The 26175-nt window shown below is 48.7% G+C and overlaps 1 protein-coding gene across 1 annotated transcript in view; it reads left to right on the forward strand.

Moving 5' to 3' along the window:
- OTOG (otogelin) overlaps positions 1 to 26175 on the forward strand; it is an 84747-nt gene that overhangs the window by 18989 nt on the left and 39583 nt on the right. Inside the window, 13 exon segments of the mRNA XM_029208520.1 lie at positions 3710 to 3842; positions 4726 to 4903; positions 6502 to 6626; positions 7512 to 7724; positions 9258 to 9450; positions 10804 to 10878; positions 11500 to 11543; positions 13065 to 13224; positions 20379 to 20486; positions 23210 to 23348; positions 24866 to 25000; positions 25294 to 25440; positions 25736 to 25855. Coding sequence (XP_029064353.1) covers positions 3710 to 3842; positions 4726 to 4903; positions 6502 to 6626; positions 7512 to 7724; positions 9258 to 9450; positions 10804 to 10878; positions 11500 to 11543; positions 13065 to 13224; positions 20379 to 20486; positions 23210 to 23348; positions 24866 to 25000; positions 25294 to 25440; positions 25736 to 25855 — 1770 coding nt within the window.

Below are 26175 nucleotides of genomic sequence, written 5' to 3' on the forward strand. Positions count from 1 at the left end.
ATGGATACATCAGTAACTAAAGCCATACCTTATTCAGATTTCCTTAGTTTTTCACCTAATATCATTTTTCTGTTCTAGGATACTACATTACATTTAGTCATCACATCTCCTTAGGCTCTTCTTGGCTGTTATACTTTCTCATACTTCATTTTTGATGACCTTGAAAGTTTTGAGGAATACTGGTCACTTACTTTGTAGAATGCCCCTCTTTTGGAATTTGTATGATGTTTTTCTCATGGTTAGAGTGGGGTTGTGGGTTTGGGGGAGGAAGATCGGAGGTAACGCGTCATTTTCATCACATCTTACCAAGGGTACACGCTATCAACGTGGTTTATTATTGTTGATATGGACCTTGATCATCTAGCTGAGGTAGTGTTTGCCACCGACAAGTTATTCTTTTTTCCCCCTTTCCATACTGTTCTTCTCTTTGGAAGAAAAGTCATTATGTTCAGCCCACACTTGAAGAATGGGGAGTTATGCTCCCCTCCTTGAAGGCACAGAATTCACGCAAGTTTTTCTGCAGATTCGTTTTTTTCTCCCTGATATATTTATTCAGTCATTTATATCAGCATGCGCTCGTGGATATTTATTTTATTTTATTTTATTTATTTATTTATTTGCGGTACGTGGGCCTCTCACTGTCATGGCCTCCCCAGTTGCGGAGCACAGGCTCTGGACGCGCAGGCTCAGCGGCCATGGCTCACGGGCCCAGCCGCTCCGCGGCATGTGGGATCTTCCCGGACCGGGGCACGGACCCGCGTCCCCTGCCTCGGCAGGCGACTCTCAGCCACTGCGCCACCAGGGAAGCCCTCATGGATACTTAATTTATAATTTGGTTTATAATCCAATACTTTTTTATTTTTTTACTCAGATTGTTCAGCTTTGGCCATTGGGCAGTCTTTCACGTGGCTCCTGTGTCCCTTTGACACACCTCCATCACTGTGTGTGTGTGTACGTACTTCCTTAACCTTTCGGCCCTACAACACGTACCAGGCTCATCTCGTATATTTCCTGTCCCAGTCCTAGAATCAGCCATTTCTGCAAAAATATCACCAGGCTTTCTTGGCTCCTTTTATTAGAGAATGGTGTCAGAAACCAAGACCTGGGCACGCACTAGGTATGCTCATTGCTTCTGGGGTATCATTTCTTTTAGGCCATTTCAGCTGACAGAGAAAGGAAATATATGAATAACCCATGCATATCCTTGCCTAACCAACATATGTGCACATATGGATAAATATTTCTATAAATAAACATATGATGTGTGCTAATCAGGAGTTCATACTCATGTTCCAACTCTAAGGTACTGCCATATGGATCATTCTAGCCGCCTCCCCTTGCTTATCTCTAAACACCCGCTCCAACAGTAAGAAACCTGGCTTCCATTATTCACCTATTCATTTACCTAACTGTTCAATTCCAGTATACATGTAGAAGAGTATCAGAATTATTATCCTGTATCTCCATGGGAAATAACTTTATCAAGTAGAGTACAGCGCTTGGGCACAATTCCTTTTGCTCTTAGTCTTACAAACTCCATTTATTTCCAAAGTAACTTAGGTCAACAGCTTTCCCCAAAACCCCTTTAGTGAGGTTGTTCCATATATTTGTAATATATTAGATTCTTCTGTCACAGTCTGCATTCCATTCTGGGATCCCCTGACCTCCTACATGACTTTTTAAAATTGCACACATTAGCGTTCACTCTTTATGCTGTAAAGTTCTGTGGCTTTGACAAATGCAACCCCAAAGTATTTCATGCACTTTTCTTATATGTATCCAATAGGGAGGACCAACCACATGTATCTCTATTTTGCAGAGGAGAGAACAGAGGTTTGTAGAACTTAAGTGCGTTCTTTAGGGTCTTATGGCTTTCAGTGACATCAGGATTTGAACCTGAGACTGACTAAAGGTGCAGGCTTTCTTCCTGCACCAGTGACATGTCCAGGGGGGACCAGAGGATAAGTGGGTTTGACAAAGAAGGTGATGTTTTAGGCACGATGATTTTGAGCTCTTTCAGGGATTGTCCCCTTGGGCAGAAACTTAAAAGAAAGGTCATAACTCGTTGTACAATGTCTTTCTGAAAAGTTTCAAGCTCTGATCAGTTCATTTCAGTGCTCGATTGTATTACTTTCCTGTTACACTTTCTCTGGCTGTCTTTGAACTTAGGATAAAGTCCAAAAATATTACAAAGCTCTGCCTAAGCTGGCCCCTGCCTACCTCGTTTTTTTTTTTTTTTTAAATGAATATGTTGAAGTCCTAACTCTTAATTAATTAATTTATTTTTGCTGTGTTGCATCTTCGTTTCTGTGCGAGGGCTTTCTCTAGTTGTGGCAAGCGGGCGCCACTCTTCATCACAGTGCGCGGGCCTCTCACTATCGCGGCCTCTCTTGTTGCGGAGCACAGGCTCCAGACACGCAGGCTCAGTAGTTGTGGCTCACGGGCCTAGCTGCTCCGCGGCATGTGGGATCCTCCCAGACCAGGGCTCGAACCTGTGTTCCCTGCATTAGCAGGCAGATTCTCAACCACTGTGCCACCAGGGAAGCCCTCTGCCTACCTCTTGAACCTTAAACCACTTTGCCCAGTGGGCTCTGACCCCTCTGGTCTTCTTTTACATCCCTGAATACAGTAAAAGCCTTCCTGTCAGGGATTTTGTACAGGTTGTTCCTTCTGCCTAGATGTCTTCCCCATTGCCTTCTTCCGTTACCCACAGCTTCTATGCATCCTCTGATCTCAGCTCACATGGCTCTTGAGCTTTTGTCCCATGCCTCAGTTTTCTGATCTGCAAAATGGAGTTGTTAGTAGTACTTACCGAATAGGATTGCTATGACGATTAGGTGGGTAAATATGTTAAAAAATATATCAGAATGGTACTTGAACATAACTCTGAAGTTAGCTGTTATTATTATGTTTTAATAATATTGTAGTATAACTGTTATATTATTGTTATGATTATTGTTACATTACTATTATCATTCCCTAGGATGACCTTTCCTATCTCTGCAGGCTAAGTCTCCTTCCCTCACTATATGCTTTCCTAGCACCCTACACCTCTTTTCAGCACTGATCACAATAATAATTAACCAACTTTGTAATTACTTATTTAATGTCTGTATCCCACACGAATATCTATTCTTCTTGAGGGCAGGGACTGTATCATTTTCATCATGTATGACTGTGTGACCATCTTCTGTGGAAGGGAGGTATGAATGGGCCCAATGTGTACTACCCATTTCAGAGATGAGAACCTGAGGCCTAGAGAATATTAGCTCATTTCCTGCCTGCTTATGAGTGGAGCTTGATACTCTGCAAGATGTGACACATAGAAAGAGCTACATAAACACCCATAAAAGGATGAAATTAAAGTCCTGGATTGCAGTCAAGTGGGGAGGCCAGTGTTTCTGGGGCTGGACTCTGGGTCATCTGGGGTCCATCTCTGCTCTGTGTCATAGCCTGAGGGTTGACTATCATTTTTATTTGTATTTTCCCAGTTCTGCCACTAACCTTCTCCGGTCTGTGCCTCTGCCTTCCCATTCCCCAGATGAAAGCATTTGGTTAGAGGACCCCTAATGTCCTTTGGGCCTCTGTCACTGTGGGGAGGCTTCCCCTAGCCTCAGACTGTGCTGAAATCCCTGCCTTTGGAGGGCTCTGTTGGGACCAGCAGGCAAGACAGACTAACTCTGGCCCTTTGGCCTTCCTTTCTCTCTAGAACCAGGATGGAGTCTGTGTCCAGTCAGTGTCAGTGATTCTGCATCAGGACCCTCGGAGGCAGGTGACCCTGACCCAAGCAGGAGATGTCCTTCTGTTTGACCAGTACAAGGTCACCCCACCCTACACAGACGGTACGGCCATGGTGGATGAGAGCTAGCTGAAAGGTGGTGGCCCAGGCTCTTCTGGCCAAAGGCACTGCCACACGGGCAACAGCTCACATTCTAATACTGGGTGAACCAGGCCAGGGGGACACCTTGGTCCCAGGAACGTGGACTCTGGACTTATAAAATTGTCTTTGTCCCCGTCCCAACATGACAGTGGGCTTCATGGCAGTATGACGGCTTCTCCTAACATTAGGATATTAATGGAGCTGTCTTCCATCCCTACTCTCACTATCTATTAATTATTATCCTTTCTGATTTCACAAGGTGTTTGTGATAGCTCGTAGGAAGCACATCTAACAAAAATGGCAAAACCATTAAGAAATAAAATGGCACCAGAAAAAAATTAAAAAAGAAAAAAGGATAAGGGCTCAAGATTGAGAAGAGGGGAGATGCAAGAGTGTAAAGAGCCCTGCCCCCCGAAAAAAAGGCAAGCCACAAAATGTGTAAAATTCACTACAACTGAATCTAAAACTTAAAATTGCTACGATTGAATCAGAAATCATATTGTGAGCTTCCTGGTAGTCACTGTGGAAAAAAAAAAAGGGTAGTTAACAGAATTCTCCTTTGCTAGAAAAGGAAACACACGACTTAGGGAGGCAAAGCTTTAATTGGCACTCGATGCTAGAAGAAATTTCTCAGCGGGAGTTGCCATGGTAGGTTATTCCTGGGTCCTGACTTAATCATTGAATAGGATTTTCTCAAGGCTTCCCAAACCAACCCCCAGGCAGAGCCTCACTGTGTGTGAAGACTGGGCTGGGTATGGGGGTCAGCGTGGGCCATGCAGGTGGTGGCGGTGGATGGGGCGATACTGTCTTAACCTCCTACATCCCCGCTCCGGTTCTGTGCCCAGACGCCTTTGAAATCCGGAGGCTCTCGTCCGTGTTCCTGCGCGTGAGGACCAGCGTGGGTGTGCGGGTGCTCTACGACCGCGAAGGACCGCGGCTGTACCTGCAGGTGGACCAGCGATGGGTAGAAGACACTGTGGGCCTCTGCGGCACCTTCAACGGCAACACGCAGGACGACTTCCTGTACGTGCCCTGACCCGGAACTGGAAGGAGAGGGGGAGGCAGGCCCCTTAAGAGTGTGTGCGGGCTGGTGCTGCCTAGGAACGTTTCTCCCGGGCTGCCGTGGGCTCTCAGTGTTCCCAACGTGCACCATTGATTATTTAGTCCTCCACATTTAAATTTAAGTATGTTTCTTTAAAGCAGTGGTTCACAGTCTTTCTTGCGCCAAAGAATCATCCCGGGAGCTTGTTAAAATGCTGATTCCTGGGTCCCACTCCTCAAGAATCTGATTTAGGGTACTGCCCGGGAATCTAATTTTTAATAAGCACCTCTGTGATTCTAGTCTGTGAGGTCTAGAGAGATAACTTTGAGAAATACTGTTTTACAGTGAGGTCTTAAAATGGGTGGACCTCAGGCTGAGTTTGATCTGGCTCACGGTTTTGTCTGTTTTAACTGGTTGTGAACACTTTTAGATGAGTGTGAGCCCCCAATAAACCAATGACGCCCAAACCCTTGCTTTCTATCCCACCAGGCCATTTTAACTCACGTACCTTTCCTGCCTGGTGCTTGTGGTTTGCATCCTGTGAGCCTCCCAGTATTCTGGGGAGGGCTATTTCCCATGGACTGACAGAGAGTTGAGAGAAAAGTCTATCTAGGCATGGACACAGTTAAGGAATTTGAGAGAGGACGAGAGTCTGACCTTCCAGAAGGGAGAACAAAGGGTTGATCTTGACGGCTGAAGGTTCTGGCCAGTCCTTCAAGTTACATGCGTTGGGTGATGCAGAAGGAAACATGAGAGGCTTTCTTCAGACAGAAATGAGAATTTGTTTGGAAAAGCAAGAACAGGAAAAACCTGAGAGCTTTTCCATGCATGTACCTTTTAAGATGTAGCATTCTACTCTACCTTGCCTGGTGGAGCTGGTGTTAGCGCAGCTGGTTAGAATGGTGAGGGCAGACCTTGTTCAGTGTGGGCTGCTTGCCGTGCTGCTAACTGTGAACTCTGGGTGGCAATACTGCTCTGTGTAACTTGAGTGTTCTCACTGCTCTGGAGCAATAATGTGCCTGTGGTGGGCGCCAGGCAGAACCTGCCCCTCATGGACACTATGATCTCTCTCCATTTTACCATCTACACCCAGTTCGGTGACCTTTGGAGACTGGTGTTGTCTAGGAAACATGCTTCTCCCCTTCCCCCCTTTATTGCCCCTCATGTGACTATTTCCCACCTGGAAAGAGAGGGAGGGCAAAGGAGTTTGGGGGAACTGCCCTTGGGGAAGGGAAGAGGAAGTCTTAATGTGGTGAAGTTTCGTTGATGGTGTCCCCGTTTATCTCTTTCTAATGTGAAGAACTGGGGTGGGTGGTGAGGGTGGGACAGTGTGTGGCCTCAAGCCCATTAGGAGCCTGTTGAACGTGATGGGTGTGTGTATGCACGCACATTTGTAATTGTATGTGTGTGAATGTGTGTAGATCCCCTTGGCTGTTTGCGTGTCTGGCATGTATTTGTGTTCTGTGGGTGTGTGTGCGTGTGTGTACATGGGCAGGTGGATGCTTACCTGGGTGTATGCTGTACGTTCACTTGGGTGCACGTGGGCCAGTGTGTGAATGTGGCTCTGCCGTGGCTGCAGGTCCCCAGTGGGTGTGCCTGAGAGCACCCCACAACTCTTTGGCAATTCTTGGAAAACACTGTCTGCCTGCTTCCCGCTGGTCTCTGGCTCCCCGGTGGACCCCTGTGATGTGCACCTGCAAGCCGGTGAGGTGATCGGGGAGGGGAGGGAGGATGGGTGTGACTGGTTTGAGAGAGATGAGGTGGGAAGCTGGGCATGAGGATGTTGACCACATTGGGTAGGAGTGATCAGAAAGGAGAAGGTGCGGGGAGGGGACTGAGCTTCCCTTCTGGTGAGGGGCAGGCAGAAGGGAACCTCACGTCCTATCCCTGTCACCTACACACACATTTGTACCAGCTCCCCCATCCCAGGGCAAAAGTCCGAGGTCTCACAGTGGCCCCACCAGGCTCTACGCTCTCCTCCCATCCCCCTTATCTCACCTCCTCCCCCATCCACCTCCCACCTTCCCCCTTCCTCCAGCTGCACTGGCCTCCTTGCTCTCTTCCTACACAGCCTGGTCCTTCTCTCCAGGTCTTTGCACTTGCTGTTCCCTTCACCTGGAATGTTTTTCCCTCATAAACACATGCCTCACTCTCTCACCTCTTTCGAGTTTTTGGTCAAACATCTTTCCACTGAGGGCTTCGGACCACTGGGTTTAAAATCACAATTCCCCTCCCGCCCCAACTTGCAATCCCCATTCTCCTTCCTAGCTTTCTCTCTCTCCTTAGATTCTTCCCCTTTAATTTACTATGTAAGTCGTCTAGTGATGGTCTCCTCCAACCAGAATGTCTGCTGTATGAGGGCAGGGACTTTTGTCTGTTTCGTTCACTCCCTTGACTCCTTCTGGCATATGGATTCATGCCTGGCATGAGGAATGCGTTGCACGAGTGCCTGTGCATGCGCACACACGTACACACACACTCCCGTGTACAGAGTCCCCTGAGCTGTGGGGAAGGAGGGAGGGAGAGACTGGGGCCTGGGGCACCAGGCAAACCAGACCTCTGACCCTCGGCCCGTTTGTCTGTCTGCAGCCTCATATGCCTTGCAGTCCTGCAGCGTGCTCACTGGGGAGCTGTTTGCGCCCTGCTCCGCGTACCTGAGCCCTGTGCCCTACTTTGAGCAGTGCCGCCGGGACACTTGCCGCTGTGGGCAGCCCTGCCTGTGTGCCACGCTAGCCCACTATGCCCGCCTGTGCCAGCGCCATGGGCTCCCCGTCGACTTCCGTGCCCACCTGCCAGCCTGTGGTGAGCGCCCCACGCTTGTGTGCCCATGTGAGGACGGCTGGAGGAGCCGGAGCTCCAGATCTGAGTGTCCACCTGCCCCCCTGAACTCTCCCCTGGGACGTCCTACAGTCTCCTCCAGCCTAACACCCCTTCCTCCCAAACTGCTTCTCCTCCTGTGCTCTCCACCTCTGCCAAGGGCCCCCATCCATGGATTACCCAGGCCTGACACCTGGGGCACGTGTCACCTCCAGTCCATCTCCAAGTCCTGTAAGTCTGGTCAACTGCAAATTCAGCCAGTTCTCACCACCGCCATTGCCACCACCCTAGTCACAGCTACCTAACAGGTGTCCCTATAGCCTCTTCTCACTGCAGCCAGAGTGAACTTTCTAAAGATCACTGGCTGTGTGGCCCTCAGGTTTGAGTGCACATGTGGCTCAATGGGCCTGGGCTGGCCCATACCCACCCCCACTCCCACCCCAGGCCACACACTTCTCCATGTCTTGGTCATCTCTGTGCCCCCAGCCCCAGCACAGGGCCTCACTGTAAGTCTCCTACGTATGAATTAGTTCCGTTCCTAGAGCATGTTCGTAAGTTCAGTTTGTTCGTAAGTCAAACAAAGTTAGCCTAAGGTACCCAACTAACACAATCGGCTGTATAGTACTGTACTATAATAGGTTTATAATACGTTCGCATCTTTGAAAGTTCATAACTCGAAGGTTTGTATGTAGGGGGCTTACTGTACTGGGAGTCAGGAGACCTGAGTTTTATTCCAGCCCTGCAGGTAACTTTCTGTGTGTCTGTGACAAGGCCCTGCCCGTCTCTGAGTTAAAGTTTCTCCCGAGCTGGTTGGATAGGACCACATTAGAATCATCATGGGAACTTTTAAAAAATGCACCTGTCTGAGCCATATCCAGTATCAATTAAAACAATGTATCTGGCAGTGAGGGGCAGGGGTCAGCATTTTTAAAAGCTCCCAGGTGGCTTTGATGTGCAGCCAGGGTGAGAACAACTGGGCTTGGCAGTCTAGGTGGCTCTACTGGCCCTGACAGACTGTGGGAGACCCCAGGGGAGTGGGATGGTGTCCAGATGAGGAGAGGGCAACCCTGAGTCTTGGACAAAGGGCCCCGAGAGGCTGCTGGAGGGAGCACAATTGATCTTCATAACCCATGGAAGCGAGAGAGGCAGAAGTGTGTGTGTATTTACAAACCTGTGCATGTGTGTCTGTGGGTGAGTGCAGGGCTGTCAGGGGGCAGTGATTTCCACTCCTTCCCCAGTATCACTACCTAAGAGGAACGCCCTGCAGAGAAAAGGAAATACCAATGGCAGGGTCCAGGCTGAACTTGGGAGGTGGGACCCACCTCTGTGGCTCTGCCATTCTGGTGTAGTGGGAGGCAGACTGGGTTCAGATCTCAGCTGTGAACTTGACCTGCTGTGTGACCTTGGACAAATGTCTTAACTTCTCTGGTTCTCAGTTCTCCTCTTTATGATGATGACTCCACCCCACACAGTTGTGAGTAAGAGAGAAACAAAGCACAGTTACATTCCTCACTACAGCACTGTCCTGTGAGGCTACCAAGGAGTACAGCCCCTGTGTGGCTCCGTGTGGACAAACCTGCCAGGACCTAGCCGGCCCTGAGGCCTGTGGAGTTGATGATGGCGGCGACCTCAGCGGGGACGAGTGTGTGGAGGGCTGTGCCTGCCCACCAGACACCTATCTGGACACCCAGGCTGACCTCTGTGTTCCCAGGTGAGCAGGCTGGCTTGAGCTCTGTGTCAGGTGGTGATGAGGCTGGGGGTCTCCAGAGCATATGAAACTGGGGTGCCTGACTGGGCCTCTCATGTCCCTACTTCATCTCACAATCTCGGGGCAGAGCTTGGAGGGTAAGCTGGGTCAGTGGTCGGGTGGGCTTCCTCTTCTAGACACCCCTCCCCCTTCCCTGGCCTCTCTTCTCAGCTCTGGCTCTTTGCTCCAGCCCAGAACAACCCCGCAGAGCCAACAGGGTCTCTGCCCTCATCTCTCCTCTCCTTCCACAAATCTTTACTGACCATGTATGTTCCAGACATTTCTAGGCCACGGGAATTCAGCAACGAACAAAACAGAGTCCTGCCCTCACAGAGCTCACATTCTGGGTGGTGAGACAGATAATAAGCAAATAAACAGATCCTTCATGGGTCTGGTGGTAACAAGAGCCAAATACAGCCGAGTGAGAACAGAGGGTCCTGGGACAGGGAGGGGTTACTGTTATGTCATACGTCATATGAAGTGAGCGTGGGATGAAGGCCTTTCTGATGAGGTGACATTTGAGCAGAGATTTGAATGAAGAGTGCTCCAGGCGGAGGGGCACAAGGGGAAGGCCCTAAGACCTGCCTGTGGGCGTTCTCGTTGTGGCTAGAGGGCAGAGTTCGGGGGGAGGTGGGAGGTGGTGACCTCACCTCACAGGATCCTGGGGTTGACTGCCAAGGTCCTTGTTCCCCTCCAGGCCTATTTCTCCATCTGTAAAATGGTATCACATTCAACTGAATAATGGGGGAGCTGGAGAGAAGCCCCTTTAGGGTGCATATTTGATTCACTCAGAGACCTTTTGTAGCTACAGTCCTCCCTTGAGATCCAGATGTGTGCCCTGCCCCGACCCCTTGAGTTTGAGCATTGCCAGGGAAGGGAGCCTCTGAGCGTTATATGGGGTGGAGGAGGATTTAGAGGGAGAAGGTGGTGAGAAGCACTGGGGTTGGATGAGTTCAGACATCCCTTCCAGCCCTCGACTGCTCTGCTCCAAGGCCTGCACTTGGCCGTAACCGGCAGGTGCCGTGGGAGGTATGTGAGAAGGCAACACAGTCTTTGGCCTCAGATGACCTACAAAGAGGAGCCTGCAGAGACAGTAGCATAAGGTTCTCCACCTTATGCTAGAAAGATGACGTATTTGGAGGGCCTAGCCTGGTGTTCACAGTATTTTAACAACCTGTGTGGTATAGGCACTGAGCCATCAGAACGGATGCTGGGTCTGAATGCCCCTGGCTGGCTGAGGGGTGGGGTCCCTGTCCTTGGCTGTTCCTGCCCCAGCTCCTGAGCTGGCCCACCTTTCTCTGTTCCCGGCTTGTATAGGAACCAGTGCTCCTGCCACTTCCAAGGAATGGATTATCCCCCTGGAGACAGTGACATCCCATCTCTAGGCCACTGGTGAGCTCCCTAGACAGCAGCATTATTATCTTCTCTTTATTATTATTATTTTTTAATTTTATTTAAAATTTTTTTTTGCGGTACGCGGGCCTCTCACTGCTGTGGCCTCTCCCGTTGCGGAGCACAGGCTCCGGACGTGTAGGGTCAGTGGCGATGGCTCACGGGGCCAGCCGCTCCGCGGCATGTGGGATCCTCCCGGACCGGGACATGAACCCACGTCCCCTGCATCGGCAGGCGGACCCTCAACCACTGTGCCACCAGGGAAGCCCTATTATTATTATTTTTAATCTTAGTCTGGCTGCGCCGCAGGGCATGCGGGAACTTCCCAGACCAGGGATCGAACCTGCGCCCCCTGCAGTGGAAGCGTGGAGTCTTAGCCACTGGACCACCAGGGAAGTCCTATTATCCTCTCTTTAAATGGAAGTTGCTGACTAAAGAAAATTCAGCAGTGCAAAACTTTCCATGAAGCGACACCCACCCTCCCCCTCTGCACAGGGAGCCAGGGACAGAAGTGGGCATGTCCTTCTGAATCCTGCAGTAACCTGAGTGCAGTAACTCGAGGTCTCCGGGCCCTGCAGTGACTGGGTGGGCTGATCCCAGTGCCTCTCTCTCTCTCTGCAGCCACTGCAAAGATGGGGTCATGAGCTGTGGTAGCAGAGCCCCAGGTAAGGGTGACAGGGAGGGTGGGGCCTCCTTCATGGTAGTGGGGTTGTGGAGAGGGGCGTGGAGAGCTCGAGGACAGACCAGGACAGGGACACCCCACCCCAGGTCTTGTGCCACACCGAGCCTTCTGTGTTCTTTGCCCTCTCGGGAAAGGTTCCAGCCTGGAGGGTGGCATTGTGAAATCCTGTCCCAACCTCAGCCCCACTCAAGTGGCTGTCCCTCCCGCTTCTCGAGGAGATGCTGAGACTCCATCTCCCTCAGGGGTAACCAGTTGGGGTATCTGGACAGTCCCTTGACCTCCCCTGGGTCCTGGATTTCCTCTGTCTGAACCATCACGTGTCTACTGAGGCTGACTCTGTGTCCAGTGCGGGATGTGGGATCACAGCAGTGGGGAGGATAGGCTGAGCCTTTGAGACGCTCACAGGCAGTAGAGATGGGGGCATCAGGGTGGCACACTGGTGGATCAGCCTGTGAGGGCCCTGGAGGTGGTAGGGCAAGGAGGCTGGAACCTTCAGGGAGGACCTCCTGGGGTGGATGATGCCACTAAGTATGGAGATTGGCACAGAGGAGATCAGAGAATAATCATATGGCAGGTGGCAAAGAGCAGGGCCTCCAAACTCAGGTAGCCCTGGGTTCAGATCCTGCCCAGCACTCACTACCTGTGCAGCCCTGGGTAACTCACTTCACCTCTCTGAACCTTCACTTCCTCTCTTGTATATAACCTAGATTCCTATGTTCTCCCCACATTTCGTGTATGTCCCTGAGAGTGTTTTTCTTTTTGTTGTTTCTGGCTTCAGGTTTCTGCCCTTTAGGACTTTCATTTCATCTCCTGTAGCTATCCCTTTCTCTCTGTTCCATCCCAGGGTGGGCATAGAACTCAGACCCCCTTTATTGATTTTCCTAAAAAAGATCGCTCACATGGTATAAGTGTATACGGCCGACATGACTGAAGGCTCTGGGAGAGAGAGTGGGTTTATGTCACAGAAATACAGGTAAATGGGAAGTTGACTTCCATGTTGTTAAAAGTCCCCTGGCCACCTGCCACACTGCATGGCTATCCTCTTTCTGGCTCCTCTTCTGGTCCCTCTGGGGCACTTCCTCTCACCTTATCATGCCTTTGAAAGCAGAAGTGACTTCTCTCCATTATATGGGAAAATAGGGGATAGTAATACCTCACAGAGTTGTTGCAGGATCGAATAAGAAAATGCACATGAGGGGCCTGGAACAGTACCTGGTGGAAAGGACATGTCCAGTAATTGGTACTGGTGGTGGTTGTCCTATTGTGGGACAGCACATACCCCTCCCGCCCACTGTGATGTGCGCTTGGGAACCCAAGGAATGCCTCAGGGGCAGCAAGGGCATGAGAAAGCATCAGAGCCCCATCTCTGCCTGCATCCTCCAGATGCTGGTCCCCAGGTCTCCCTGGCCCCCCCTGCTGCCCAGGAACCGACCCCAGGCCCAGGTGTTCCAAGCATCCTGCTGAGTGTCCAGGCTCTTGCCAGCACCACCCTCTCCTCTTCCAGCTGCTGCCTGTCCAGCAGGCCAGGTCTTCGTGAACTGCAGTGACCTGCACACCGACCCTGAGCTGAGCAGAGAGAGGACGTGTGAGCAGCAGTTGCTGAACCTGAGCCTGAGCGTGCCAGCCCGTGGCCCCTGCCTCTCGGGATGCGCCTGTCCCCAAGGGTATGTATCTGCGTTGCCATGGGCTACCACTCCCGAAGGCTGGCAGAACCAGGGACCGTAACGTGGAGTGAGGGGCAGGGAAAACCTCACACAGCCTTGCAGGGAGGCACCAGCCCACAGCTGGCCAGTGACAGTATAATGACTAGTGAGAATCTGAGAAAGAGCAGTTAGGTGGGGAGCCAAGCTGGAGGGGGGTCCACCTGCCTCTGCTTCTCACCAGCATGTGGCCTTGGACAAGGAAGGGGCCTAGCTCCTTTGAGGCTCAGTTTTTCATCTGTAAAATGGGAATAATAATAATTCCTACCACCTCAAGAGATTGTTGGAGGATTAAGTGAGGTGCCAACCACTGGATGGGTGCCGGGCATACCCTAGAGGCCTCATGGGCTGAAGACTATGAGAGAGGAAACCCGTGTTTAGCTCTCAACCTTCATCCCTGCAAAATTCTGACCAGGTGGAGGGCTCAGGCCCCTGTAATACTTGAAAAAGAAAGGCCCCACCCTGTGGAAGTAGTCTCCCTCCTGGGTGCCCAAGATGCTGCCATCACAGCTGGGTGATCTGCATGAGCTGAGTTTTGTAGGTCGCCTCATTGATGCTCTGCATGCCGAGGTGGCTGCAGGGGCCCAGCGCCCCGCTCTGCCAGTCCTCGTTCCTGATGCTGGTCTTGCTTCAGGTCTAGGCTGAGAAGACAGTTGGGCACCTCGTCCCATGACTTGGCAGCACTGGGCTGTGTCCTCAGCCTGTGCGGAGAACAGGGCTAAACTGGGAGTCCCAGCCCAGGCCCGGCAGCCAAAGGACGTGAGAAGGGGGTCAGAGCTTCTAGGGTCAGAAAGGGAGGGAATAGTCAGTTGGAGTTTCGCTGTTTATAAAACACCTTGATATAATGATCTCCTTCAATCTCAGAGCATCCTCGGGAGAAAGGAGGGGAGGATCATTATTCCCATTTTGCAGATGAAGACACTGAGGCCAAGGGTGGGGTGCAGGGAAGTGGTCTGCCCAGAGATCCATGACTCAAACCCAACTCTGCTTACTGCAAACCCTGCCCTTTGGCCAGAGCGTGCTGGCTCTGTGAGGCCTGGAGTCTGGTCCCTACACAGAGGTCATGATGTGGTTTATGAGCCTGCCCTTTCCCAGGCAAGGGCATCCACAAGGGAGCCCTGTGAGGTTTGGAGAACTCGCACAGGACCCTAGGCCCAAGACTCTGCATTTCTAACAAGCTCCCGGGGGTTGCTGATGCTGCTGGCCTAGGAGCCACACTTTGAGTAGCAAGGTTCTAAAGCAATGTCCAACATGAGGGATTAGTTTAACTCAGAAGATCCCGAAGCCAGAGTGGGGCTCCCTTTTCAGTCCCCAGGCTCCAAAGGGTAGGATAGGATGTGAAGATTTCTAAGGGCTCGGTGACTTTTGACGAGTTACATGACCACTTGGGCCACAGTTCTCTTGTCTGTGAGGCCCGGCTGGCTGTCTGCAGGACCAGTCTGAGCAGGACAGTACCTGAATCCTCTTCCTCCGCTTCTGGCCTCCCAAAGTTCAAGCCGGGTCCTGGCGCTGTGCAAAGAGCATCCACGGTCCAGAGGACTTAATGTTTGTCACTAGCTGTGTGATGTCGGACAGGTCACTTAATGTTTATGAGCCTGAGTTTGCTCACCTGTGAATTGAGGACAGTAACACTTACGGTGCAGGATTCTTGTGAGATTTAAAGAAGACAGCGGCTGCCAGGAGCCGGGCACAATAAGTGCTCCAGAGAAACTCGTCCTCTTCCCCTTCTTAGTGTTGAACCCCCATCACCTCTTGGGGTATTTGCCCTAGTGGCTCACGTGCTGTATCAAATGCCCTATGAGGAGCTTATACAGGGGCTTGTCAAAGGGAAATTGTTACAGTCTCAACTTTTAAAGGAAGGACAGGCATTTCCTGCCATAGTGGAACATTCTCTTGGGAGCCGGGATAGGGCTCCCAGTGATACCTAACAACCCCTGCCTGGGGCCCTCTGGGCCTCTGGTCCCTGTGCCCCTCCCCCTGGTGTTTCTTAGAATCTCTGGGTGTGTGTAATCCTCCTGGGCCACTGCAGGGATCTGGGGCTGTCTGTGCTGCTCCAAGTTCCTTTGCATGTTGGTGCTGAGCCAGGGGCTCTGGGGCCACTAAGTAGTGTAGCCCAGTGGTTAGGAGCACGAACTCTGGAGTCAGGCTTGAGTTCTGATTATACCACTTACTGGGTGAGTCAGTTAACTTCCCTGAGGCTCAGTTTCCTCACCTGTAAAATGGCACAGAATAAGCACTCTATGTGAGTGATGGCATTGTCTTCCTTCACCTGGATCCCACGCATGTGCAAATGCTCCCTGAGGGGGGTCTGGAACAAGAGGGTCCCTTAACAGTTAAGGAGAGGGTGCTCCACAAATGGAGGGCACCTTGAAGACAGAGGCCAGAGCTTCTCTCTGCATGCTCCTGTCTGTGGTGGGCACACAGAAGGTGCTAGGGATGCAGGCAGGTCTGCAAAAGGCCAGGAGGGAGCAGTGGATGGTAGGCGGCAGGAAAGGTCCCCTCCCCAGGTGGATGGTGGGGGCCAGGGAAGGGCCTGCGGGTGAAGATGGAAGGCAGTGAGCCAGCCCATCACTGGTGCCTGATGCAATCATGGAGAAAGGAAGGGCAAGAAACCGATATTTATTGTGTATCTACTAAGTGCCAGGCAGTGTGTCCAGGTCTATAATTAAATTCTCGCAATGACCTTGGAAGAAGGCGGCGTTATCCCTGTTTCACACATGAAAAACCGGAGGCTTAGAAAGGTTAAGCGGCTTCAGGTAGAGCACTGTGGATTAAGCACATGCTTTTTTATTATTTTCCCGCTTCCTCTGACTATCGCGATGAAATGTTGGTAATGGAGTAAAAAAAAGTATAAATCACCAGGGACAAAGGGAGCAGGGATGGGATGACAGTGGCATGAGATGGGTCAATAGTTTTTGAAGAAGGAACGAGGGTGGCTATGTAGAAACTGACCTTGCAGAGCAGAGGATGACAGCTGATGCTTGTGGAGAAGGAAGGCCAAGGAGAAACAGCCTACCTGGTGTTGACGGCTTGAGGAACAGGAGGCTCCAGGCATCTCAGAAAGAGGGGTGGTGGGAGCAAGACAGGAGGATGAGGTGCAAGTCTGGGTAAGGAGCAGTTAAACTCCTGGATTCCCTAACCCCATCCAGCAGAGAAAGGTGGTAAGAGTTTCTAGAAATGTCAAGTCAGAGGCTTTGATCTCAGGGACACAGGGAAGGATGAGATGTAGAGTGAAAATAGGGAGATTGACTGAAAGCCTGCTGGGACCCAGCCTTCTTCCCCTGCTTGGTTCCCAGGATGGTGGCATCAAAGTTTTTGCCTCCCAGGCCAGAAATGAAAGATGATTCTTCTCCTGCAAATTGGCTGGGCCAAGAGATAAAAAACTCTAGAAACTGACATTTTGGGGGTTCCACAACAAAAATGATGGCCCCCCTCTTAAATATGGAGCTTCCAATCAATGTTTCGTGTCTCACTCTATTTCCTTTTAATTTTTTAAAAGTGAGGCATAATTTATATACAGTAAAACACAGATTATAAGTATACAGTTTGCTAAGCTTTGATAAATTTATACCCTCTTGTAACCCACACCTCCATCAAGATAGAGAACACTTCTTTCCCCTCAAAAAATTCCTTTGAGCCTTATGCTTTTTCCTAGTTAGTGCCTCCCCCATCCCTCCACCATAGTTCTTTATTTTGGCATAGATAGTCTCTGCCTGTTCTAGAACTTCATGAAAGTAGAATCATGCAGTATCTACCCTTTGATGTCTGGCTTCTTCTCCTTAGCATATGTCTTTGAGGTTGATCCACGTTGTTGCATTTTCCAGTAGTTTGTTTCTTTTTATTGCTCAGTAGTATTCCATTGTATGAATATACAGTAGTTAATTTATCCACTCAAATGTTGATGCATATTGGGGTTATTTACAGTTTGTGCTATTTTAAATAAGGCTGCTTTCTCTTGGATGAACAGTTCAGCATGGAAGTGAGTCCTAGGGTAGATGTATGTTTAACTACGTAAGAAATTGCCAGATTACTTTCTAAAACATTTGTATGACTTCACCTTCTCATTGCGCGAGAGTTCTGCCTGCACCGCATCCTCACTAACACGTGATGTTTTCAGTCTTTCTCATTTTTGTTATTTTAGTGAGAACATAGCCGAATAGCATTATGGTTTTAATTTGTATTTCCCTAATGACTAACGATGAGTACTTTTTCATGTGTTGTTTGGCCATTTGTATGTCTTCCTTTGTAAAGTGTCCATTCGAGTCTTTTGCCTACTTTTAATTTAGCTGATTTTTTAAAAAATTGAGTTGTAGGGACTTCCCTGGAGGTCCAGTGGTTAAGACTCCACACTTCCAATGCAGGGGGCTCAGGTTTGATCCCTGGTTGGGGAACTAGATCCCGCATGTATGCCGCAACTAAGAAGTCCACATGCTGCAACTAAAGATCCCACGTGCCACAACTAAGACCCGGTGCAGCCTAAATGAATAAGTAAATAACTTTGCTTGTAAAAAAAAATTGAGTTGCAGAAGTTATAGATTCTGGATGCAAGTCCCTTGTCAGACATCTGTATTGCAAATATTTTCTCCCAGTCTGTGGTTTGCCTATCCATTTACTTACAGTGTCTTAATATGTCTAAAAACTTCTGATGAGCAGAAGGTTAAAATATTGGTGATGTTTACCTTATCACTTTTTTCTTTATGATTAGTGCTCTCTGTGTCCTAAGAAATCTTTGACACAGTTCCAAAGATATTCCTCTATGTTTTCCTCTAGGAGCTTTATAAATTTTGCTTTTACATTTGGATCTATAATCTATCTAAAATTATTGTATTTTGTATATGCTGTAAAATGGAGTTGTTTCATTTTATTTTTTCTGATGGATATCCAGTGGTTCTAGCCGCATTTAAAAAAAGACTTTACTTTCCCTATTGAATTGTTTTGGCACCTTAAAAAAAAAATCAATTGACTATATAAATGTCGGTCTATTTCAGGACTCTTTATTTTTTTTTTAAACATCTTTATTGGAGTATAATTGCTTCACAATGGTTTGTTAGTTTCTGCTTTATAACAAAGTGAATCAGTTATACAAATACATATATTCCTATATCTCCTCCCTCTTGTGTCTCCCTCCCACCCTCCCTATCCCACCCCTCTAGGTGGTCACGAAGCACCGAGCTGACCTTCCTGTGCTGCTTCCCACTAGCTATTTTACATTTGGTCGTGGATATATGTCCATGCCACTCTCTCACTTCGCCCCAGCTTACCCTTCCCCCTCCCTGTGTCCTCAAGTCCATTCTCTACCTCTGTGTCTTTATTCCTAGGACTCTTTATTCTGTTCCATTGATCTATTTGTCTGTCTTTAGGCCAATATCACACTGTCTTGATTTTTGAAGGTTTATAGTAAGTCCTGAAATCAGAAATTGATAGTGTTCCGACTTTGTTCCTTTTCAAAGTTTTTTTGGTACTTCTAGGTCTTTGAATTCCAATGTAAATTTAGGACCAGCTTGTCAACTTCCACAAAACAGCCTCTGGGATTCTGATTGGGATTGTGCTGAATCTATAGGTCACTTTGGGAGAACTGACATCTTCATACTAGTGAGTCCTCCGATCTGCAAATATGTCATTATTGCTCCATTTACTGGGCCTTCTTTAATTTCTCTCAGCAGTGTTTCATAGTTTTCACCTAAGGTTTTGCACATTTGTCATTGAATTTATTTATAGATATTTGGTGTTTTTGTCTTTCATTCCATCTAAGTTGTCAAACTTATAGGCACATCTATGATGATTTTTCACCTAGTCTATCAGTAATGGAGAAGAACGTTGAAATCTCCAACTATAATTGTGCTTTTGTCTCCTTTCTCCTTTTAGTTCTATGAGTTTTTGCTTCTGTTTTTGAAGCTCTCATACTTGGTGCATGCCCATTTAGGATTCTTATGTTCTCTTGATAAATTGACTCTTTTGTTATTATGAAATAGCCCTCGTCATTGCTGTTAATACTACTTATCTTGAAGTTCTACTTTGTCTAATGTTAATATAGCCACTCTGTCTTGTGACTAGTGTTTGCATGATATCTTTCCCCATCATTTTACTTTTAGCTTATCTGTGCCTTTATATTTCAACTGTGGCTTTTGTAAACAAAATATAGTTGGGTCTCGCTTTTTTCACCAGTGTTACGGTTTCTCCCTTGTAATTAGAGGGTTTATGCATTTGCCTTTAATGTAATTGGACTGAGTTTAATACTACCATCTTGTTATTTGTTATCTGTTTGTCCTTTCTTTGTTTTTTCTTTTTTTCTTTCTTCTTTTGGGTTCAGTATTTTTTAGTATTCTATTTTTTTCTCCTTTATTGCATTTCAAGTATATATCCTGGTATTTTTTATTTTTGTGGTTCTCTAGAGATTACAGTATGTATCTTTCATTTATCACAGTCTACCATGAATTAATGTTTCACCACTTTAGGTAGAATACTTGTAACAGTCTGCTTTCATTTACTTCCTTCTTGTCCTTTGTACTATTATTGTCATACATTTTACTTCTACGTGTGTTATAAACCCCACAATTCATTGACATTAATCTTGTTCTAAATGCTCAGTTATCTCTTAAAGAAATTAAAAATAATTAAAAAAATATTTACCAACATATTTTCTACTTTTGGAGCTCTTCATTCCATGTGAATCTGAGTTTCCATCTTCCTGAAAAATTCCCTTTAACATTTCTTTTCAGTGCAATCTACTAGTTACTCTGTGAGCCACCTGAGTAGGGAGGGTCAATGCCCATGTCCATGGTCTGTTCATTAGTATACATCTAGTGCCTATGGGACAACTGGCATCCAGCCTGGCTGGCGGGTGGGGGGCAGCATGTGGCTGGTAGAGCTGAGCCTTGCTTCCTGATGTATGGCAGAGACTTCTGAGCTGGGCCAAGTCTGTCTCTGGTTTTTCCAGTTACCGAGGTACCTCTGAACCCCACTGGGCAGCAGCAGGATGCTGGTGGGTACGTGGCCACTCTCTTCCAGGGTAAATGCTGAGAGCCACTCTGGGGCATCCGTGTGGATACAGGGTCCTCCACAGGTGACAGAGATGGGAAGGGTGCTCTCCTGACCACCTGCTTGCTGTGTCCTTTTAGCCTGCTCAGACACGGGGATGCCTGTTTCCTGCCAGAGGAGTGCCCATGCACTTGGAAGGGGAAGGAGTACTTCCCTGGGGACCAGGTCATGTCTCCCTGCCATTCCTGGTAAGTGAGGGCCCCATCCAGGCTCTGCTTTTTGCTGGGGGTGAGGATGGATATGGGACGCACTATCATGGGTACAATCTAGCATCCCCCCTCAACCATGTTCATATTCATGTTGTGTGTTTCTGTGCTATGTAGGGGTTTGTGTATATATACAAGTGTACACATAGAAAGAATTTTGGGGAGTGTTTTTGTGAGTATTTACACGAATGTGAGTTTGATCAAACATGTATATGAATGTGTGTAGATGTGTATTTGTAATCATGAGGATGTGTTTGCATATGTATATGGATGTGCAAGTGTGGGCACGTGTCCAAAATGCATAGACTGCATATGTGAATGTATACGCACATGCATATATATGAAAAGCTGGGCATTCATAATCCTGAATATGTTAGTGAATACATACAGTTATGAATTTGTGTATGTATACAGCTATATTTATATACATTTGTGTGCATCTCCATCCATTTAGTATGTGGGGACATGTATGTGCAAAGTGTGCGAATATGTGCACGCACTGGGTGTGCATATTTGTATTTACATGTAAGTGAACAATATGTAAAATGTGCATTTGTGATTTCCTATGAATATGTACGTGCTTATATGTGCGAGTAAGTTTATATGTGAATATATTTGCACACTGTCTATCTGTTAATATAAGTATACATATGTGAGAGTGTGTGTACCTGGATTGAATTCTTTGAAAACGGGCTTGGGGCCAGTTCTGTAGAGCCTGCCCTGGGCCAAGCAGCAGGGAATGGAAGTGGGTAGAGACTCAACCTCCTAAATATCCTCCCAGGCTTCCACTGCTGCTGTGCCTAACTCATGTTAATTCACTTTCCAAAGGCTTGGCTCCTGGAAGTGTCTATGGTGATTCTTTTTTTAATTAACTTGTTTTCCCACTCTCCACCTGTCCTCTGCTTCTGGGAAAGCTGAGCATCTCTCCCACCTTGTAACCACCTAAATCTTGAGGTTCCCCAATGACCCCCCCCTCCCACAAAGGCCTTATAACTACCCCAACAGCTAATGAGGTCTTTCAACCCATGCCTTCCAGGCTGGGCGGCCTCTGTTGTGGCCTCCTTTGCCAGATGTCCTCTGTGTTCCTGGCACACAGAGGCATGTGGAGCCTCCCTGACATTCCCCCTGTGCCCTTGCGCCCCTGCAGAGGGCCCGACCTGGGCTTTCCAGGGCTCTGAGAGTCCAAGTGCTGCTCCAGCCCTGATGTGTCTGCAGGATCAAGGTGGCCCTGCCACTGCCCCAGGGCGTCAGGGGACACATCAGGGACCCCCTGAGCCCTGGCTCCTACAACTCTCTGGAAAATGGCCAAAGCACATCAGCTAGACTAGTGGGCCTAGGGTGAAGAAGGGAAGGAAACAGGACGAGGACCCCTCAAAGAGGTCTGGCCAGCTCATACCAGTGGGGGTCCCCACCCATTGGAACCTATTCCTTCTTAGCCCCACATCACATTCCAGTGACTGTCCAAGGGGTTGGGCTGGGCACAAGACCCTGTGTAAAGTAACTTCAGGTCAGGCTTGGTGTATTGATTCCTGGTCTGGTGTTTCGGAGATGGGTGTGTTCTGTATGAGCCCTTTCCAGCCACTCAGCTCCCCTGAACCCTACGTCTCTTGTAGGCTGAGGAAGGTCTCCTAGACTTCGGGATTCATCTCGCATTAATGAGTGTGTGCTCCATCTCTCTGCTCCCTTTTTATTGCAGAACTTCTCAAAACAGTTGTCTATATTTGCTGCTTTCAATTCCTCTTCTCGCATTCTCCCTTCCATTCCACGAAAACTATCCCTACCAAGGTCACCGATAATCTCCATGGTGTTATATCCAGTGTTTATCACTTGGTCCACATCTTCCTAGACCTATTAGCAGCATTTGACACAGTCAGTCATTTGTTATCATTCTCTACCATCATACCTTTCTTCATGTGACTCTGGGATTCCCCACCCTCTTGATTTTTCCTCCTGCCTCTCTTTTTTTCTTTTGCGGTACACGGGCCTCTCACTGTTGTGGCCTCTCCCGTTGTGGAGCACAGGCTCCGGACGCGCAGGCTCAGCGGCCATGGCTCACAGGCCCAGCCACTCCGCGGCATGTGGGATCTTCCCGGACCGGGGCACGAACCTGTGTCCCCTGTATCGGCAGGCGGACTCTCAACCACTGCTCCACCGGGGAAGCCCCCCCCCAATCCCCTTTATCTTGCTTCTTCCCCCCCACAGCACTCATCACCTTCTTACCCACTCTATTACCTACTCATGCTTACTTATTTAGTGTGTAGCTTCCTCCTCTAGAATATAAGCTTCACAAGGGCAGAGGGTTTTTGCTGTTTTGTTCACTGATGTATCTGAAACTCCTAGAATAATGCCTGGGATATGGTAGATGCTTATGACTTGTTGAATGAATGAGTGAATGAATGAACGATTGGAGTGGTAAAGAGAGTGTGGACGTTGGAGTCAAATAGATCTGGATTCAGTCTTGGCTCTGTTATTTGTTGGCTTAACCTCTCTGAGCCCCAGTGTGTCCTACATAAAACGGGGACGCACCCTGCCACCCTTTGGGCATCTGTTGGAGGTCAATGATGTTTGTTGACCTCTGGCCCAGGGGCACACAATGGGTGCTCAATGGGCACACAGTGGGTGCTCGATGGGCAGTGGCTCCATCTTGGACATTCAGGGTGGGGGCAGGGCATGCCCTGTCAGGGGCCTGGGCATGTGTGTTTCAGTGTGTGCCAGCACGGCTCGTTCCAGTGCGCCCTCCACCCCTGTGCCTCCACCTGCACCGCCTATGGCGACCGGCATTACCGCACGTTTGATGGGCTCCCATTTGACTTCGTGGGAGCGTGCAAAGTGCACCTGGTCAAGGTTAGCGCCTGGGTGTGTACCAGCTGGCTCTACAGGGACCCAGAGCAGCTGGTACATAATTAGGTGGGTGGGAGGATCTAAGCCCTGGTGTGTGGCAATTTAGAGACGCAAGATTGGGGCTGGACAGAGCCCACCAGTCTGCCTGTCCTCCTGCCAGTCACCATTATAACCTTGCCCCCTTGGGTGCCAGTGGTTTTTCTGTCTGTAATAGTAAAAGCAAATGCTTTCTGGGCTTTTATTATACCCCTGGTGGTCTACCAAGCCATTTTAAAGCATTATTTCACTTAACTCTTACAGCAAGACAGAGTTTATTGAGCCCATGTTATAGCTGGAGTAACTTGGGCTTAGGGAAGTTGGTATCTCACCCGAGACCACACAACTAGCCAGGGACAGAATTGGGGTCAGGTTGGAACCAAGAAATCTGACTGGAGAGTTGGTGTGCAGGCAGGATCCCCTCCAGAAGGAGAAAAGGGTACCAACAGGGTGGGTGGGAGAGTGCCTCAGACACATTCAGGGACCTTGGTTTTGCTAAGGGCCTGTCCATCTCATTATATGATAGTAAAAGTAACAGTAATAATAATAATAATAATGACAAACCTTCTATGGAATAAGTCCTATCTATGGGGCAGGCACTGTGCTGGGGTCTTTCACATAATTTCAATAACTCCACAAGACAAAGATTATAGACCTTGTTTTATTTTTTAAATTTCAAAGGTTTTGCATGCTCTTCACTAACATTTAAAACAATATAGAAGCATATATTAAAAACAAATATTCCTCCTCACATCTCTTCTGTTCCTATTCCCTGCTGAATAGGCACTCATAACAGCTAGGTGTGAATCCTGCAAGATCATTTTCCATAAGACAGACAGACAGACAGACACACACACACACACACACGTTTTGTTTAATTTCTATGAATAGAATCCCGCAATTTGGTTTTATCACTTAATAGTATATTTTGGACATTATCTCATAGAGTCAGTAAATTTTTCTTCTTCTTTTTGTAGAATTCCACAGAAAAGATGTACTCTAGTTTGTTTGGTAATTCGCCATTGATGGACATTTCTGTTGTTGTCAATATTTAAATGCTCAATGAATACTTGTGTGGATGTGTCTCTAGACGCTTAGAAGTAGAATTGCTATAAAAGTTATACGTTTAGAAATGTTGTCCAGTGCCTGCAAATTGCCCTCCAAAAAGGCTTACATTACCATCATCAGTGTGTGTAAGACGGTGCCCCTTCCCCTACAACCCTGTCAACACCAGTCATCCCTATTATATATTCATTCATTCCCTTATCAGACACTTTTTGGAGAATCCCTACATGCTAAACACTGTACCAGGCACCCAAAACAAAACTGAACTTCAGAGAACTGAAGTAAGTTGCCCAGAGTCACAGCTCATATGAAGTAGAAGTGGGTGGAAAACTATTTCAGAGTCTGTGTCCCCCTACCGCATGCCTCTCATCAGAATCTCTTCTCTCCCTGGTTTATTGCACTAACTTATTTCTCCTCAGAGCACATCAGATTTCAGCTTCTCTGTGACTGTAGAGAACGTAAACTGCTACAGCTCTGGCATCACCTGCAGGAAATTTATTTCCATCAACGTCGGGAACTCACTCATCGTCTTCGATGACGACTCAGGAAATCCCGTAAGGCCTGGTGCAGGGGAAGGTTGTATGGACAGTTTGCTGGTTAATAGGGGGCAGAAGAGGGCTAAGGACTGGTTTCCTTACCACAGCACTTTCTCTTGGCGCCACTGAGTCCGCAGCCCAGATTGAATTCCTTGGCCACGGCCAGGAGCCCAGAGGTCAATGTCAGGGCGTGAGGGAGGCAGAGGAATTGGTGAACTCCTGGGGCCGGGCAGTGACTTGTAGCCAGGACCAGCTGACCCAGGTGTTGGGGGACACTCTGGCCTCAGGAATGGCCACCTCTGTCCCCCTAGAGTCCGGAGAGCTTCCTGGATGAGAAGCAGGAGGTCCACACGTGGCGAGCAGGGTTTTTCACGCTGGTGCATTTCCCACGGGAACACGTCACCCTCTTATGGGACCAGAGAACCACGGTGCACATTCAGGCGGGGCCACAGTGGCAGGTAGTCATGTGATCAGTGACCCTCACGGGCCCTGTGCTCCTTCCTAGAGCCAAGCCAGCCCACTGGGTGTCCTTGCATGAGCTGTACCCTCGCCAAAGAGCCAGGAGCTTCATGCCTGCTGTCCTATCTGCCCCACCCGACTCTGGGCCCCTTCTCCTCTGACTCTTCTCTCTCTGCACACTGTGACCCCAGTAGTTGCTTCTGGGCCCACGACAGACTCCTAGGCTCAGGGCGACCCCTCTGCCTGTGGCTCACCCTCGGAATGCCTGAAACTGACCATTCTCTCTTCTTTCAGGGCCAGCTGGCAGGACTCTGTGGGAACTTTGACTTAAAGACCATCAATGAGATGAGGACCCCAGAGAAGTTAGAGTTAACTAACCCCCAGGAGTTTGGTGGCAGTTGGGCTACAGTTGAGGTAAAACCTCTCCAAGCTGGCTCACTCCTCTCACCCAAATGGACCCTGGTCACACGGAGAGAAACTGGCCACAGGTCAGGGGAGAGGGACATTGGTGCAAGGCTGCTCCTGCAACCTCTCTCTCAGCTTCTGACCCAGCATCCTCAGCCCTGGACTCTGTCCTGTGGCCTGAGGACATGCACCATTCCATCTCACACATCAGACCCCAGACCAAGCCCTGGTAGGAGGGCTGAGGCTGGGAAGGAGACAAAGTCTCTGTCCTAGGAGAGATGACCACCTAGTAGGGAAGATGAGTCTTGTTGAAGCATTACCATTCTTAC

Source organism: Monodon monoceros, unplaced genomic scaffold (genome assembly GCF_005190385.1).
Source record: "Monodon monoceros isolate NGI ecotype Baffin Bay Population unplaced genomic scaffold, NGI_Narwhal_1 Super_Scaffold_7, whole genome shotgun sequence".
NCBI classification, from domain to species: Eukaryota; Metazoa; Chordata; class Mammalia; order Artiodactyla; family Monodontidae; genus Monodon; species Monodon monoceros.